This window comes from Misgurnus anguillicaudatus, chromosome 24 (assembly GCF_027580225.2).
Source record: "Misgurnus anguillicaudatus chromosome 24, ASM2758022v2, whole genome shotgun sequence".
Taxonomy (NCBI): Eukaryota; Metazoa; Chordata; class Actinopteri; order Cypriniformes; family Cobitidae; genus Misgurnus; species Misgurnus anguillicaudatus.
The window spans coordinates 20,780,081-20,797,815 of NC_073360.2; the positions used below are offsets into that span (position 1 = coordinate 20,780,081).

A 17,735-nucleotide genomic window follows, 5' to 3' on the forward strand; every position below is an offset into this window, starting at 1 on the left:
ATTGTGACATTACAAAAGTGACCCTAATATAGAAGGCTAATATATATTGGTATTGATAACTGCATTACCAAGATGCTTTTACTACTAAATAGGCAATGTTTTAAAAAATACAACAAAAACATACCATCAGCATTGTCGTATTCCACAGCAACATGGACCACAAGGATGTTTGTCGAATGTCCATTCACCAGCGCATGCGCACATACACCATCAAACACCCTTTGACAGACAGGTCGGTGTCTCCATCAATAATAAACACATTTGTCATGACACGTCTTGTGTTTTTGGCACTTTCGCCATGTTTACGCAAGGTACGTCTGGCGCTTAAAATGTTTTGATTCCGCCATTAACGCCGTTTTACAGGATTTACAGTAAACACAGTAAGTTACATTTTCATAGCGGAGACACTCGAAATCTTTAAGCCACTCTCTCTGAAAGGTTTAACGTCAACTCGTATTTTCCGGTGGTGGAGTTACATTTGAATCCGGATCGTCGTCAAAAAATACAGTAATAATAACCTTGGATGTAATCGGCTCGCTCTCGTCATGCTCGTGACGCGTTCGTCTTTTCACATTTCCGCGCTTTACGGCAACAAGGAATGACTGACGCTCATATTAGCCAATCTGTGGTCTTCATTAAACGCAAGAACTTAATGGTGAAATTTGATTGGTTATGTATCGTTGGAGAGAACACTGAACCTGGGACAGCGCCAGCACGCAGGATCACAATCAACTCGCGTCACAACAAAATGGGCAGTCGCACAAATGCTCCCAAATATATTTTAAGGTCGCATAGATTAAATTTCGGTCGCATATGCGACCAAAATGGTCGCAATTTCGAGCCCTGCCATATATAATAAAAGAGAGGGTTGATACTTGCGCTGCGTCCGAAACTGCATACTTTCATACTATATAGTAGGCGAAGTAGGTGGTTTCAGGTGCAGTGTTAGTCTTTGACAAATTACCAACTAGTGGGGCGTACACACCAAACGCAAATTCAATGATTGAAAAATTGCATAAATTGAAGTTAAAACCCATGAGTAATCTAGAGTGAGGAACTTAATGCTTTAAGTTTGGTGTGTACGCAGCATAAGAGTTGAAATTAGCAGAGACTTGCAAATGACATGCTTAAAAAAACGTCTGGCAAATAGATATATTCAAAGTGTCCAGTAGTCCAGTAGAGTCCATTCAGTATAATTTATTAACATTTTAGTGACTGATATTTTACAGAGTCCGATATATCGGCCAGTAGGCTACTACACTGGAGTTCCTGTAGCTAAACTGGTTATGGGTTTGGGAACACCCAGGGAACACACATATTGATAAATATATACAGATAGCACTTCCTTGTAATGCATTGTAAGTAGTTTCGGATAAATATTAATCTAAAAGTATTTTACCTTATCGGCATGGGACGATTAATCTTTATAAATTGGCAGACAAATCTTTGTTCCTTAAATTTATTGTTCCAGAAGAAAAGACCTCAGATGTAAGTTTGACAGACAACAAAATGACATGACCAATCATCATTTGTTTTTTAATGTGACGTTACATTGTGTTACACACAAAAAAGCGTTCACCAAAGTCTTATTTTAACTAGGGCTGGGCGCTGTATGGAGTTTTTGGTAATATATTGGGGTTTTTTTCCAGCGGGATACGAGATTAGGAAATGGGCTTGTTGGATTTCATGCGGCGGCGCGGGAATCAACAGCCGGATGACATCAACGTACCGCGAGAGATTCGAGAAATCATATGGAGCAGTCTGCTTTTAAATCGTTCTCGAGGAAATCTGATGTCATCCGGCTGTCGGTTCTTGCGGCACCGCATGAAGTCGAACAAGCCTAATACTATTTATATCGATTTGGCCTGGTATCAATGTCCATAGCAAGAGAAGCTTTCCCAAAAAATATACAATGAGGACAGACGTAAGCTTTCCAACCAGCTTGCAATGTTGTGCAGCTTTATATTTTCAATAAAATATAATAATATTATATTTTTTAATAAATGTTATTAGGGGTGCACCGATATATCGGCTGATGATGCTTGCTATGCTTCTCAATTGAATTACGGTGAAATGCCGCTACATACAAAAGCCAGAGGGCGCTCTCGTGCAGAAACTCAATATGCGCTGCAGACGAAGAACCATACACACGCAGCTCCAGGAAATGGCTTAAGGATATATTTTTATTGCTGTTCTTCAAACCTTTAGGTATTTTCATGATAATAAAGAATATGTATAATGATTATGTTTGAAGAGTGTTGCTTTTTCAAATGCATGTTACTTATAAATGACTCAAACTAACAGTGATTTCAGACCAATAAGGACTTACTGATCAAAAGCCGTAGTACATTGAATAACTGTGAATAATATCGGCTGTGTGATTTGAAATAATTATCTTCGACATATTATTAGTGTATTTTGGCATTTATCTGTGCACCCCTAATAGTTTTAGTAAAGGTGATTGTGAAAATTGATATGGGGCTTTGTCTTGCATCTAAACATTTATTTGACTTTGGAGGAAATACAGAGGTCTTGATCGTATATCGCCATCCATCCCAAAATTACTGAGATATGCATTTTGCCAGTATGGCCCAGTCCTTCAAGCAGTACATTTATATTACACAATAAATGTTTTCTTTTGCCAATTTTTTATTATAATTATAATATTATATATTAATTATATTTGTGTTATATTAGGCTCATATCATATGGCTTTGGGATTGGCCAATAAACAGCTCATATCAGTTGACCACTAATATTTCTTCAACAGCAGACTCGAACAGTGTGGCATGCATTTCATATACAGGCACACCTCAATTTTGTGTAAAAATTTAAAATGAACTGATTAATGTAGGCCAAAGATGAGACAGAAAGAGCAAGAACTCAAAGCAAACACAATATAAAATGTATCTAGATTATGTAGACTCTCTGTCTAACCACAGAGCAAAACTGGAAAGATTGTGTCAAAACAAAGAGCCTGCAAATACGTTCACAGATTCCATGTAAGGCAGAAAGTCGTGGCATGTTGTGGTCTGGAGGAGTGGGTCAGTTTATGAAGGAAGCCCTGAAAAATCTTGGCAACCACCATATTGCCCCAAAAAAATGGAAATTATTGGGAGGTTGGATTGACATCTTTCTGTTTGACCATTGTCAAACCTAATGGCATACTTTATGATGTGAATGCTTAAACAACACATTCTAGTGTTTAGTTATAAATACAACACATGAAATCCAGCTTGTGTAGCAAGACGAAATTGCATAGTTAAAATAAAAAGTATGTGCTGACCATAATCAACTAAAGATCTGTGGTGTAGATCTGTGAATATTTACGTGTTAGGCTATAGACGTTTTGTTTATGCTGAAATGTCGAAACATTGAAAAGAGGAAAGTTATTGACGAGTGCTTATGTGTTCACACATTTTACTTCCTCTGATGGTTCCTCATTGCTGTTCTTACTTAAGGAGCTCAACCACCTTTGACATAAGCACCAGTTTCTGTCACACTTGTTATGGGGAGAGCGGGGGCAAAGTACCATTTTTCAGAAAAAAAGTAATTTTAAAAGATACTGTTTTAGACCGATATATATTTTTGCTGTGGTCAGTAACTCATAAGTGTGGTCTATCAACACCAAGTGGAATTTTGAACAAATGTAAAACGGCTTCAGTATACATTCACTTTGAACATAAGAAGCGCATTGTTACTTTTGACCCTGTAAACAGGGACGAAAGAAACACACAGGTGGGTCAAAAGTAACACAACAAAACAAGATAGATTTTTGTGTTACACTGGTTTTTATTGAATACACATGACTATGACCTTGTTAATATGTAACTGCAAATATATTTTGTCATTTTATCTTTGAAAAAATTAATTAAATTACATTTTCATTTAAAATTTTAGTTTTATCAAATGTTTCAAAAGCAACCAACAGTACAAATGTAAATTGAGGTTTCAACACTATAAAAATGAAATTAAATCAATTTACTTATCATGGTTGATAACCCCTTTCTGGATCTACACGTGGAAAACAGTGAGTAAATAAAGTGATATTTGTCAGCTCTGTCAAGGGTTGTGTGCCTAAGATGCTGTCATAGTTTGTGATGCAAATGTTATCAGGGCTGGGAGAAAATCGCTTTGTTACTTTCGTCCTGTGTTACTTTTGCCTCGGTTCTCCCCTATTTGTATGCACTGTAATGGGGTTGTTGTGAGTGGTGATGACATGGTCACGTTAAAGTCTTTGAAATGGCACATCAAGGCATGAATTGAGAAATCAAACTGTTTATGTTCAAAGACGTCATTGTGTTATGAAAACATTATATAATCTTTGAGAACTGACAAATAGACCATTTATAGAAAAAGTTGCAAAAATGGCTCATTCTTGCGATGCTGGATTTTTGACGTCAGATACTGAAATGTATGAACATATGACTAAAGAGAAGGAACAATGATGTATTCTGCTATTCCTCAACACTAGAACAGCTGACTATTAGATCTTGTGTTATGCTTCGTACTTAGCATCTGCGACTTTGCATATGCTACAGAAAGATCCAATAACAAGCAGAAAGTAAATTCTTTGGTTTGCGATGGGTTTGTTATAGCCTGACATTGTCATACTCAATTCTAGTCAGAATTTGAGTCTGATCCCGCTCCATTGGGCTATGATTGTGGGGCGTGTCTCAACCGAAAAATGCCTCTGCACTCAATTGGATAGACCTACGACCAATCAGTGAAATGGTGTCTTTAGTAGCCTGACCGAACTACTAGTTATTTCACTACAATGACACTAACACTGTGATTATACTAAGTCTGAGTTAGCGAACGTACCTCAACACTAACTATGTTTACAACATTTCATTTATATCACAACATTAAGTATTTACGAAGTCAGACTATCTCTTACCATTTGTACGTTAGGTGAACTTCATCCACGACGATACCCATTACGTTGGCTTCAAAAAATATCGAAGCCTAGCATGTCCCTCCACTTATTCAGCAGCCACGATTCCGGGCTTCCGAAAAGAAGCTGGCAACGACCGCTAATTATATCCATCTCGTCATGCACGCCGAGTTGCATCGCCGTGATACCCATTTCAGTTGCTTCTTTAACTTGGTCCTCCATAAGTGCGACCAAAGGAAAAACAACAATGACAATAGGGTTTTCATGTCCCGTCTTCATAGCGACCATCGGATCTAGCTGATAAATTAAACGTTTGCCGAATCCCGTAGGAAGGATGACAAAATCATCTTTCCGATCAACAAATGCCTTGATCGCGTTTGTCTGTTCCTCTTTTAAAATCAATGCTCTGTCGATGTCTTTTAGAACAGACTCAATGTCAGAATCCACACATTTGAATTCTACAGCAGCAGCCATTTCGTTGTTTAAGATTCAAGACACGCGCTCTTTGGTGACGTGATTGATTACGTTACTGTTGATCAACTGTCCATCATCGAATATAGCCCGCCCTGACAATTTGATTGGTCGACCAGCTTTGGGTTTCGCATAGAAGCTCCTCAACGGAAAAACCCCAGACCGATCTTCCCGTTTCTCAGATGTTGTGGGCGGGGCTAAGATCGGCTGGCACCCAGGCTAAGTTTGTTATAGTCAGATCCTAAAACACAGAGTATAGTCTGTTTTTTACGTGTATGGGAACACATGATCGAACACACAGCCTTGAAATGTATCGTTTATTTGACTCGTACATGTACACAGACATTCGATGCATGCACATTGCAACCAAATGCAATGCATTTCCTGGGCTACTTACTAGATTATATTCGCAACCTACACGTACGATGTACGCAGGCTCTCAAAAATTCAGTGCGCATGACGAAAATTGTGGACCCTCACGTACACATAAAAATGGACTATACTTTCGCCTTCACAGTTTTGGGCACAGCGTGTCACAATGTAATGCAAAGTATTTGAAGAGGTTTTAATGATAGAGCAGTTCAAATTATATGGGACCCAACAGCGAACACACAACTTCACATGTAATGGGGCATTCACACAGAAGGTACAAGAGACAATCAAACCTTGACTAACATAAAAAAAATGCTACAAAGATGTATCTTAGGGTCCCAGTAACACACAATTTCCCTCTATAAGATTCCTATTACTGGACAGTATGTCTGAGCTTTCATTCAAGAGAAATTCACTAAGAGGATTTGCTCTTTATTGTTCGTCCATTAAGTAGGAAAGCTGATCCAAAGTAGAGGTCAGCAGATAGGCAGGGGAACCTCAGGTCCAGTGGCTTGTTGAACCAGTGAAATGTGCCCAGACGTTCTCATGCAAAGAATGAACGAGGTTATTGTATTTCCTGTATGTAAGGCGTAGCAAAGCTTAAAGCGCATGGGTATCTTTTATAAAGAACATTTGAAGCTTTGTTCATCCTAAACCTATGGCATGTCCTGTTTTATGTGAATGGCTTTTTACGCGCTACGGCCATATTGTTTGTAAATATCTTGGTCGTCATATTGTTTTTTCAGTCCAAAATAGGCAACCATGATGTGCTCAATTGCCTTCAGGTCAGCCTTAATATGTTGAACTCGCACAATTAAAAGAATCATTACTAAACGTGTTTATCTACCAGTAACTTTGAGCATATTTTTTTTTTTTGAAACAAGAGGGTGTGTTGAGATCATGAGCAACAATCAAATAATCAACATGTTTTTGTGATACTCATTGTGGTAGGATTACACCATCCGGTTGCCACACCAATTGTTGCTATTGACGACTAATATTGATGTTGTCTACTAATGTATTAGGAGAAGTGTGTATGTGTGTGCATAAAGGGTTTATGTTACTAGTTTAGGGGGTTGCAGAGTGTGGTTAACAGATGGGGCTTTTTTTGTTTGGGTATCTAATTTGATACCTAGGTGAGACTTGTGCTCTCTGGTCATGGAAATCCTCTGCTGAGAATCTGTTTGTCGTTCACATGTGGCGGGGATGCGAACTTAAGGCTAGCAAGCAGTTCAGGACAAGCAGCATTTCAGCCACAAGGCATGAGTAAGCATTAATAAAAGCAGTAATGTAGAACTTGGTCATTTGTTTAACAGAGGGATAGTGCATGTTTGTACAAACCAATGGATTTGCACATTAACCGTAAATTATTTATGTTTAGCCATTTGGCAGATGCTTTTAGACCAAAGCAAAATGATTGCAATGTAGACCTCACATTGCAGTCGGGGTATACAAAGGGTATGAAACCCTTTATCTGGTTCCTGTAGCTTTGGTAGAGCATTGCATTAGCAGCGCAAAAGGTCATGGATGAGTAAACACTCAATGTGTACCTTGAATGCACTGTAGGTCAGTTTGGATAAAAGCGTCTGCCAAATGCATACATTTAGGGTCCGTTTACAAGATGGCGATTTCAAAGCTAAACGTTTTAGGCAGTTTGGCTGGTCGTTTACACAATGACGTCGTTTTGGGGTTCTGAAAAAGCAAACTTTTGAAGACGGGTAACACATAATACGCAATATTCAGTCCCTCCAGATAAACACAATTATTCAATTGCATGATTCAATGCATAATCAGCCAAAGTCCGCATATTTTATGCGGGGGCCGCATTTTTAAAATACACTGCACTTTCACCGTATAAATTGCAGATTTCTGCTCGCAAAATATGCGGGGCTTGCATGATCTCATAATCCCCGCATTTTTGTAGCAAAATCGCATTTATCTTAGCAGAAAGTTGAAACATTTTGCATTTACTTCACACATGCGTAGCCATGTCCCTTGTTGTTAGGAAGTGAATTAATTATGCGCTGTGAACATCAATGAAAAGCTGCCAAAGCTGCAAACAGTTTTTGCAAGTTTCCGCAATTTTGGCAAGTTTCCGCAATTTCATTGCATAAAAGTGCATATATATCACTCATATTCCATCTCATTTTTTATTAAAACATGCCGCAAGATCAAGGATTTTTGCACGCAGCAATCACAAAAAAAAAAATTTCCTGGAAGGACTGAATATCTGAATATTGTGTATTAAAAGATTAGCGTAGTTAAATTGGGCATGCAAGTGTTTGGGCGGATGTTTTATACGGCGGCGCTGCCTCTGGCTCAACAGACGATTCCTTCTGCGCATGCCCTGGCTCCAAACTGATGTTTTTACGTAAGATGGCAGTGCCCATGGTCGGACATTTTTGGCTCCAATTCATTACAATGAAAGAAAGTGACATCATAGGATCCTTCTTTTTGTACAGTCTTATGGTTTCGCCAGTATGTTTGGATAATAAATACAAGGGTGAATCAGAGATTTTAAAATTGATAAGTTGATGTGTCCTTTACCCATTTGTTTTGGATTTTTTACTAAGAACATAACTCCCATATTTTTTTGTTATACTTCATATTATTTATTTTTGGATGTTTAGAATTAACCATGCAGCTGCTTTACAGAAAGTTATAAAACAAATTAAAACTTAAGTGTAAAGTCTATTAATTGGCAAGAATAATCGCAATTAAAATATCAAGGTGAATAATTGACAATTCAGATTTTTTTCCAGCATGTCAGTTTGCATTCTGAATCTGTTTTTGTCAGCCAATATAAGTTTTACTTGCAGGCAAATACAGACAAAAATAATCTATAAACCTTCAGTAGAACCTGTTACGAGAGGCCTGAAGCTGTTTGGTTGCAAGCCACACCATAGAGAACCGTTACAATGACACAACTTTTATTCAACACAGGAAGCGTGCAGGATTGAGTCTCGGCAGGGTTCTTCGCACCTGGTTTGGGCGTGCACCTGTTTTCCAGGGTCTGCATTCTCACAACGACCTTATATACTGCAATGATGCCGACAATAAGTCGTTGTCGTTAGTCAATTTTTATGGAAACTCGGCACTGATGAAAACGGCTTACAGCAGTGTTAAATGCTGCGGACCCGTGTAAGTGGATATTGGGAGTAATTTTGAAATAGCAGGATGTGTGGCTGGATGGGATGACCCTGATCCATCTCTACCCCCATTCCCCATGTGGTCCTAAGCAGGATGCTGCCCAGATAGGGGATCTATTGTCTTGGTCCCGGGCGGGTCTCCAGAATTTTGTTGTGTCGTGTAACGTTTAGAATATTGCTTGCCTAGTTTATTCTTTAAAGTATACAGACAATTGTCTGTAAGTGAAATGTCAATCAAATTATTTAAACATTTAAATAGTTTTGTTTGTTTTTACACTGTAAAAATGCTGGGTTATTCAACCCAGTGTTAGGTCAGAAAGAGACGAACCCAAATTAACCCCCAAAAAAATTTATTTGACCCAACAATGGGTTAAAACAACCCAGCATTTGTTAAAGGGATAATTCACCCAAAAAAGAAAATCCTGTCATAATTTACTCACCCTCATAGTGTTTTAGACCTGCATTATTTTTTTATAAGGAACACAAAAGAAGATATTTTGATAAATGACGGCAAGCACACATTTGGTGGAAACCATGTCTTCCATAGTATGTTCATAATCATTTATCACAATATTTTTTCTACTATAAAAGTCAATAGTCAGTCATTGCAGAATTTTTTTTTGTGATTGTTGCAGGCAAAAATCCTTGATCTTGCGGCACGTTTTCTTAATAAATGCGATGGAAAATGCGAGATACTTGTGCGGTTTTGTGCTATGAAGTTGCGGGAAATTGCAAAAACTGTTCAAAAATTTATGATTTGGGTGCGGTGATCTGCGATTTGTGCGGCGAGGGTGCGGCGTGTTTGAAGAAGTGCGGCCCCCGGTTAAATATGCGGACTTTGGCTGGTTATGCATTGAATCATGCAATCGCATAATCGCGTTTTTCTGGAGGTACTGAATAGTCAAATACTTCATGCCATTAAAAATCTATAGCTACTTTAAACAAAAAAAGTGTTGTTTTGTAAAGAAATGTGTCAATCTCCTGATTACCACATTAGCCAAAACATGACACATTTCCTCTTGTCATTGCTTTCACTTCAACTCGATCTGCTGTGCTTTACTGTCATTTAGTTAGTGCACAAGTTTTGCATCAAGGTCAGCTGAAAAGCCCTAACAGGTCAAGCTGAGAGTGAAATAGTGGATTGGTGATCGAAACACTGAAATGCATTATCTTTAAAACAAGGATTTTTATAGCATTGTCACTAGCAAATTGTGGTGCATCCTCCATCCCCCATCCTAAACAATCTCTATCAGTGGCCTTCAGTGAAACCCCCATCAACCACACCTCTACCCCCACCCATCCATGTAAATTGCCAGTGTAATCAGACCGAACAGCAGTGGAAGAATCAATACATAGCTTGGGAAGGGTGGGATTGTGGGTGGAGCTGGTGGGGAGAGGGTGGTGATGTGCTTGAAATGGGGGATGCACGGATGTACAGTAGCAAGTCATTTTAAAATAAAAATGATACAAGTTGTTTCGTTTGGAGTTTACATCATAAACACTAAATAGCATTCTTTTTTCTCTGAACTTAAACTGTGACAGGAAGTACTAGCACAGCGTCACAAATTTCTTTGCTAAGGTTTGCAAATGGTGGTATGTTCTCAATGACAGCTTTCCTAAAATTACATCCTATTATATTCCTAAAAGCGGAAACACCCCAACATATCGCACAGGTTTACAGTATCGCAATGTATCACAACACATTGCATTGCGTTCCCTGTATTGTGAAGCATATCGTGAGATTCTTGTTGATACACAGCCCTAGTAAATATGCCAACTGGAAGTGAATGTGAGAGCTTTACTGTTTATTCTGCGGTAATTATGCTGTATTTGCAAAGCTATCAGTGAACTCCTCCTTTACAATGTTTGCACCATCACAAATTAATTTGAACTACATTTTGTTTGTTGCATACCATTGTATAAAAATTAGTCAACCTGTGAGTTTGCCTATACTGGGTTCCCTTCATAAAATCCTGAGCCATGAAAGTTAATGTAATAAAATAAAAACATTTTTTTTGTATGACTCTGATTTAGACCCATGAGATAAAATAGTCCTTCATGTACCAGCATGGCACTAAAAAAGCAATAAACCGAATATCCACTGCATGTTTACTTGAGTTTCTGTATCTAGCTAGAACAAATACAGTCAGCGCTGGGCGAAGAAGGCCACGTGTGTTACCTCATGTTGAGGTGCTAGCACAATTTAATATTACAATGCATTCCTATATAGATTAGATTTAATGATGCCCCTCTCGTGCTTCTGTAATACCCTGGAACAGCCAAACTTCAAACATGCCAGCAATATATAGTAAAGCAGAGATTAGCTTGCCTTTGAGACTCCACAGGAAGCGCTACTGTGCCAACGTTAAGGTATTAAGTTTTAAAAGGAGCCTATCCATAATTATATCATGTGTTAATGGACATACAGTATGTCTTGTAAACCATTTCATTGTTTTATAGCAGATGTTTGGCCTATAACGCATTGACATCTTTTCTTGCTCCTCTAGCATGCATCTCTCACGGGCAGTCGTTCAGAGAAGGGATGGTCGACTCGATCGCTCGGGGCCCGATGCCGAAATTCCATCGCATCCTGCACGGATGAACAACCTCACATTGGCAACTATCGGCTGCTCAAGACCATCGGCAAAGGCAATTTCGCCAAAGTCAAGTTGGCACGCCATATCTTGACCGGGAGGGAGGTAAGACCACCGCACAGATTTTGGTTGGGTAGTGAATGATTAAAGGATGAGGATGATTAAAAAGCTCTGCTGATTGGCTGATAGTTTATAAATACATGTCTTAACTGAGGCATGTCACATGACTGCTACCTCAATGTGGCTATACCTGAAACCAATGTATAAATGTACTCACTTTACAATTTTTGTACACTTTGATCGAGAGCAATTATGCCATCTACTCAGGAAGTGTGCACAGTTTGCATATTTTTTTAAGGTTATTGGTTCTTATAGTTGTCAAGTCAGTGCATCAGCAGAAGTCTGATGATTTCATTTTTTCTTCTCAGGTTGCAATAAAAATCATTGACAAAACCCAACTTAACCCTACGAGTCTACAGAAGGTAAGAACTGGGTCACGGCTGCTGTTCATCCTGATTATGTCTGTGCGTCTTAAGGTCTATCTACTCAGTGCTTGAGGCGTAAGGTCATATCAAGGAGCTTGTTTTGGTCCAACTGTATTTGATTAGACCTTGTTTTGTCGTGCTCTGTAAAAACATGAACTTTGACATCATGTCACTGGTTCAGATTTGCCACCATTTGCTGATGTGTGCAACTTCTGTGCTGTCATGTGGCACAAAGTGAAATGAATAATGTTTGTTGTCATCTGGTTTCCTAAACATTCCACCTGTCTGCTATTGGCTGGCGTAACATATAGACGGTTTTAGGATTACAACATAAACAAACAGCTTTCGTGGAACACACGTAACTTCCGGTAAACTCTGCTAAGAATCAATAACAACAAAGTTCTTTTAGAGTAGTTTATTTCTGATAACAAGTTAAATAAACAACAAGTAGATTACCTTAGTTCATATTTCATAGCTAAAGCGTATAAAAACGGCACAAGCTAACTTTGCTGTGTAAAATGTGTACTATACAATGTTAACTACAAATCGGCTGCCAAACCTCCCTTCACATAGCAGTGATCCATGATCGCCATCTCCACTTGTCTTTAGGAAACCAAAACCATTGTTATTTTCGACGAGGTATTTGTTCCAGAGTTCATTTTAGCCACTAGTCAGAAACCGGAAGTAAAGTTCCGACCAGACACGTAATCACGAACACACGTGCGTCCTATGAAACCGTCTATAATCCATTAAGAAGTACTAGAAAGATTAAATAAGCAGTTCATATAAGAGAGAGAGAGACATGTTTGATGGTGAAATCCGTGTGAAACAATTGTTGTTGCATGTTACCATATTTGGCTTTATGGAGAAAATGTAATATCTGAATTTTTCTGTATTTGCCCATGAAGCATAACTTCAAATTAATGTCTTATAGCGCATCTTCTATTAGTAGCTTGTCTGTTCCTGCTACATGTCTTATTGTGTATTTATAATGAAGATATTCCCTGCATGACATACACCATGTAACTGAAAACTTAAGGGCTTTTTTTAGTTGTGCGTAGGTCCTATCGCATAGCCTCGACACCATAGGCTACGTGTCGGTTTTCATATATACTTCTGGGTTGTTGTCCGCATCTACGTGAAATTACACATGCAGACCGCTAGTAAGCAGTATCCACGCGTGTTATCCACAGTAGCAGTGCATCAGCCAAAGAAGAAGCAGGTTCGCCAGTAAACCCACAAAATTGATTTGAGAAGACCAGCAGTGATGGGGGTAAATAGATACGAGTTTTGTTGCAGTTTGAGTTAAATCGCTCCTTAAATTGGCCCATCTGTGTTCTTACTGTTGCGAGCGGAAACAATGCCTTTGAAGAAATGTGACATAGATTTTTTTGCCTGATGGGAGAGGTTCTACTGGACCAATTACAACGCTTTCGGTGCGTGTAGGACGGACGTGTTGTTAAAGGAACATTGTATGCTCATTTTCCAGCTTCCCTAGAGGTACACATTTGATTTTAACTGTTTTGGAATCCATTCAGCTGATCTACGGGTCTGGCGGTACCACTTTTATCTAAAGTTGTGATTTTCAAGGACGATATGGTTAGGAAGTAAACTCTCATTCTGGTGTAATAATCAAGGACTTTGCTGCTGTAACATAATATTATTGCGCCTGCTGCAGCCATGTTACAGCAGCGAAGTGCTTGATTATTACAACAGAATGAGAGTATAGTTCCTAGCCATATCTGCCTAGAAAACCACAACTTTTAATTTTCCGTCGGTCTTAGCACACAACGTAACCACAGAAGAGTCAAGTTTTGAATGGGAAAAATGTTGAAGCTCTTTGGGTGTTTTTTAGCGTGATGCTGGTGGTCTAAGTCAGATTCAATGGATTATGCTAAGCTATGCTAAAAGTGCTAGCGCCAGACTCTGAGATCAGCTGAATGGATTCCAAAACGGTAAAAATCAAATGTATAACTCGAGGGGAGCTGAAAAATGAGCATATTTTCAAAAGACTATCCCTTTAATAATTTTGGCGAGGTGTGCATCAGGCTGCGCAGAGCTGCTTATTACCTCGGTAGGATTTATATCTGTTTTTAGTGTTGACTCTAGCATTTCACAGAAACAGGATTTTGTGAATTTATAGGATAAGAAATATATATAAATTATATATGCTTATTGCTATTATTCACTGCTTTATTTACTGAAGGGCTGGACGGTATTGGCAGATGTGAACATTTATCAATGCCAAATCTAAAAATATAATGTTTTATAAAGACAGTACTTTACGATGTCAGTAGGACATGAAAAATACACAAACAAAAAACATTTCCTGGTCCGGGTAACAGGAAGAAAGCTAAATCTTGTTCATTTTTACCACTGAGAAGTTGTAGGTTTTCTTGCATAGATCACAAATGTCTCCATTTACTTCCACTGCACCTTTCTTCAATAATAAAGTTGATGATTGGCAATCTGCTTAAAATCATTTTACTCTTCTATAGAAAGAAAAAGTCAAACAAAACAAAAAGTCAAGCACCAATTAATGTGAGTAAAGGATGACAGTGTAAAAATGCTTAAATGTAGACACTTGGAGAACTTTAGTATATCATGCTTTTTGTGAGGGGTGGGGCTGGAGGTGCTCTGTGATCTCTGCAGAGATAAATTATAGACACTGCAGTAGAAACACTTCTCTCTATCAGCCTTATTTCTTCAGCCACACCAGGTTACACCGTCTCATCTGAATCCCAGAGCTGTGCTCTCTCGACAAAATATCTCTCTGCCTCTCCTTGCATTTCATTGATGTCGCTCATGTATCTTTAAAGAGAGGCAGTATCATTTCAGAAACACTCACAGATTTTCACATTCAACTGTCTTTCATTATGAGGACAAATGATGAGTGGGTGTATTTACTATATAAATGTTTTCACTTCAAATAGGGATGCATAACAATTAATTGTGATTAGTCTATAGCAGAATACAAGTTTTTGTTTACGTCATATATGTGTGTGTGAGAACTGTGTATAATAATTATGTATATATAAATATGCACACATGCATGTATAATCTAAGAATTTTTTTTATATATATTAAGTATTTATATTTATATATAATATAAATGATACATAAATATACAAATGTATATACACATATAAACATTTCTTAAATATATACATGCATGTGTGTGCATTTATCTATACAAAGTTATTATACACAGTTCACACACACAACTTTTATTCTGCTATAGATTCATTGCGATTAATCGTTATGCATCCCTAACTTCAAATAAGTGATACATTTCAGTTTTGGCAAAAAAAGTTTGAAAAAATGAAGAATTGTTTTTAGGTTTCAACAGCTAGAAATTATACTTCATAATGTACCCATGCACATGAACTGTGAGAGCATTGTGTAAGCATTGCAAAGATTGTGGGTTAGACTTGAGGGACACACATACTGATAAGCTGCATACCCTTAAAGCAACACTTAAAGGAACAGTATGTAGGATTGTGGCCAAAACTGGTATTGCAATCACACAACTAGTGGCCAATACGCAAAATGACAACATAAACATCAGTTGAGGGCTGCAACTCCACTTTTAAATGACAATATCCTTGCCAGGCCACTGATGTCAGTGATATAAATATTTGAAATGAAAATGAATTCTTAATGTCTAGTGACATATCAGGCCCATTTTATGATTAATTGATATAAATTTCTTACATACTGTTCCTTTAAGAGTTTTTTTATCTTAAAATAACGTTTCCAAAAAAGTTTCAGTCGTTCAGGGTGAACAGCACTTTCACATTCGCTTTGCAGCCCTCTATCGGCCAAAACCGCACTAAAGACATTTCCAAGTGTCGGGTCGCGGTCCTGTAGTTCGAGTGAAAACTACAAAAACTTGCTTTACGGCAGACATACAATCCAATCAGAGCCAGCTTTGCTGCAGTAGGCTAAATTATTGGTAATGGACAATTCCGCTTCCAACCTGCAGGGGGAGCAAAGAACAAAAACGTTTTAGTGTTGCTTTAATGCACAGTTGATCAGTTTAGATAAAAGCATCTACCAAATGCATGCATGTAAATAATCATCAGCATCTAATGCAAATAGTTATATTATGACTTTAGGGTCGTCCTATGTGACCTGTACATCAGATATTCTATATTGAGAGATTGAATGTAGAAAAAAATTTGTAATTGATCCCAGATTGATTAATAACCAATCTGAGAATTGGGTGGGTGATACTCAGACCTGTATTTAATTTGAGACATGTTTAATGCAAAACAAAAGGTTTTGGTATTCCAATGTGACCACAGTACTGGTGATCTGCCAGCATCCTCGCTGTGCTCCGATCACCTCTGTGTTAAATCTTGTTCTGCGATGAAGGGGGCAGAGCACAATCAGGCGGCCGTGAACTTTCCCAGCAGCTGGATTTAACTAAGGCCGGGAAAGACATGGAATTTGCCTTTGACGAGATGTGTGTGCGGTTTTGTGTGTGTATATGTGAGGTTTGGGGGTCGTGATTGTGCTGGCGTGGGGCCCCATCATAAGAACACGGTGCAACTTTAATGAAAAACCTTCAGGGAGGCCAGCAGAGTTGGGTGAAGACGGGTAGAGGGGGTTGGGTGTCCCTCATTCAATCCTCTGCAGCCAGGAGCAGCGTTTCAGACAGAGGAACAATGGGGGCAACTGAACCCAGAGGGGGTGGGGCCCCAGGGGGGCGTAACACAGGAGCAGAGACCCTGAGAAAGCAAGCCAGCACAGAAGAGCAGAAAGAAGGGTTTATAATAAGGCATAATGTACTGTAAGAAAGATAATTTGGAGTATTATTATGTCATTCATAGCATGTGCAATTATGTAGAATATGAGATGTGGAAATATATAGCTAATAAATATATCAGAAAGAATGAATGGAGATATTATAAGAAGTGCAGTCTCCTCCCTTTCCCCCATTGCAGGTTTGATATAATAGTACCTCCTCGCTTCCAAAGAGGATGGATTTTTTTCGATAACCTGAATGCTTTTAAAGAAATGCAAAGCCTTTTTAGAATAGGAATGATGTGCAAAATATATTTGTGATCCTGTCTGTGAAAAGCAGGCTAAAGTCTCATCATCTAATGATAAGATTAGGAGCATCAAAGTTTGATTTCAATCATTAATTTTAATCTTATCAAGGTTATATTGACTGATCAACTGCTTTACTTATGTAAGCTTGATCAATTGTGAGATTATCTCTTCTTCTGGGAGTGTCGGGTGATGTGTATTCTTTTTTTGCCAGACACATTGTGTAGCGCAATGCCGCAATCCCCCATGCACCTATTTTTAAAGGGGCCTATGGTGGGAAACCTGTGTATGTTGTGCGCTATAGTAAGATACAGTATGAAGTAAGGGTGTCACGATTTCGATCGAAATTAAGTCAGTCCCTCCAGAAAAACGCGATTGTGCAATCGCGCGATATATTGCATAATCAGCCAAAGTCCGCATATTTATGCGGGGCTGCATTTTTTCCAAATACGACGCACTTTCGCCGCATTAATTACATATTTCCGCACACAAAATATGCGGGCTTGCATGATTTCATAATCTCCGCATTTTCGTAGCAAAAATTCACATATATATTAGCAGAAAGTTGAAAATGTTGCATTTACTTCCCAAAAGCGCAGCCGTGTCCTCTATTGCCATGGGAACGTTATGAAGTGACGTGATTATGTGACGTGAACATCATTGCAGCTTTCGCAAGTTTCCGCAGTTTTTGCAAGTTCCGCAATTTTCGCAA

General features: G+C 38.5%; 1 protein-coding gene across 11 annotated transcripts in view; it reads left to right on the forward strand.

Moving 5' to 3' along the window:
* mark4b (MAP/microtubule affinity-regulating kinase 4b) overlaps positions 1-17,735 on the forward strand; it is a 49,320-nt gene that overhangs the window by 2,911 nt on the left and 28,674 nt on the right. For 2 of the 11 annotated variants that reach the window (XM_055196486.2, XM_055196492.2), the window contains exons 1-3: positions 11,006-11,259; positions 11,397-11,588; positions 11,912-11,965. In XM_055196486.2, the coding sequence (XP_055052461.2) occupies positions 11,182-11,259; positions 11,397-11,588; positions 11,912-11,965 (324 nt within the window). In that variant the 5' untranslated portion in view covers positions 11,006-11,181. Of the gene's footprint in view, positions 1-11,002; positions 11,260-11,396; positions 11,589-11,911; positions 11,966-17,735 lie in introns of those variants that run through there. The other 9 variants (XM_055196488.2, XM_055196496.2, XM_055196491.2 and 6 more) reach the window with 8 other exon arrangements.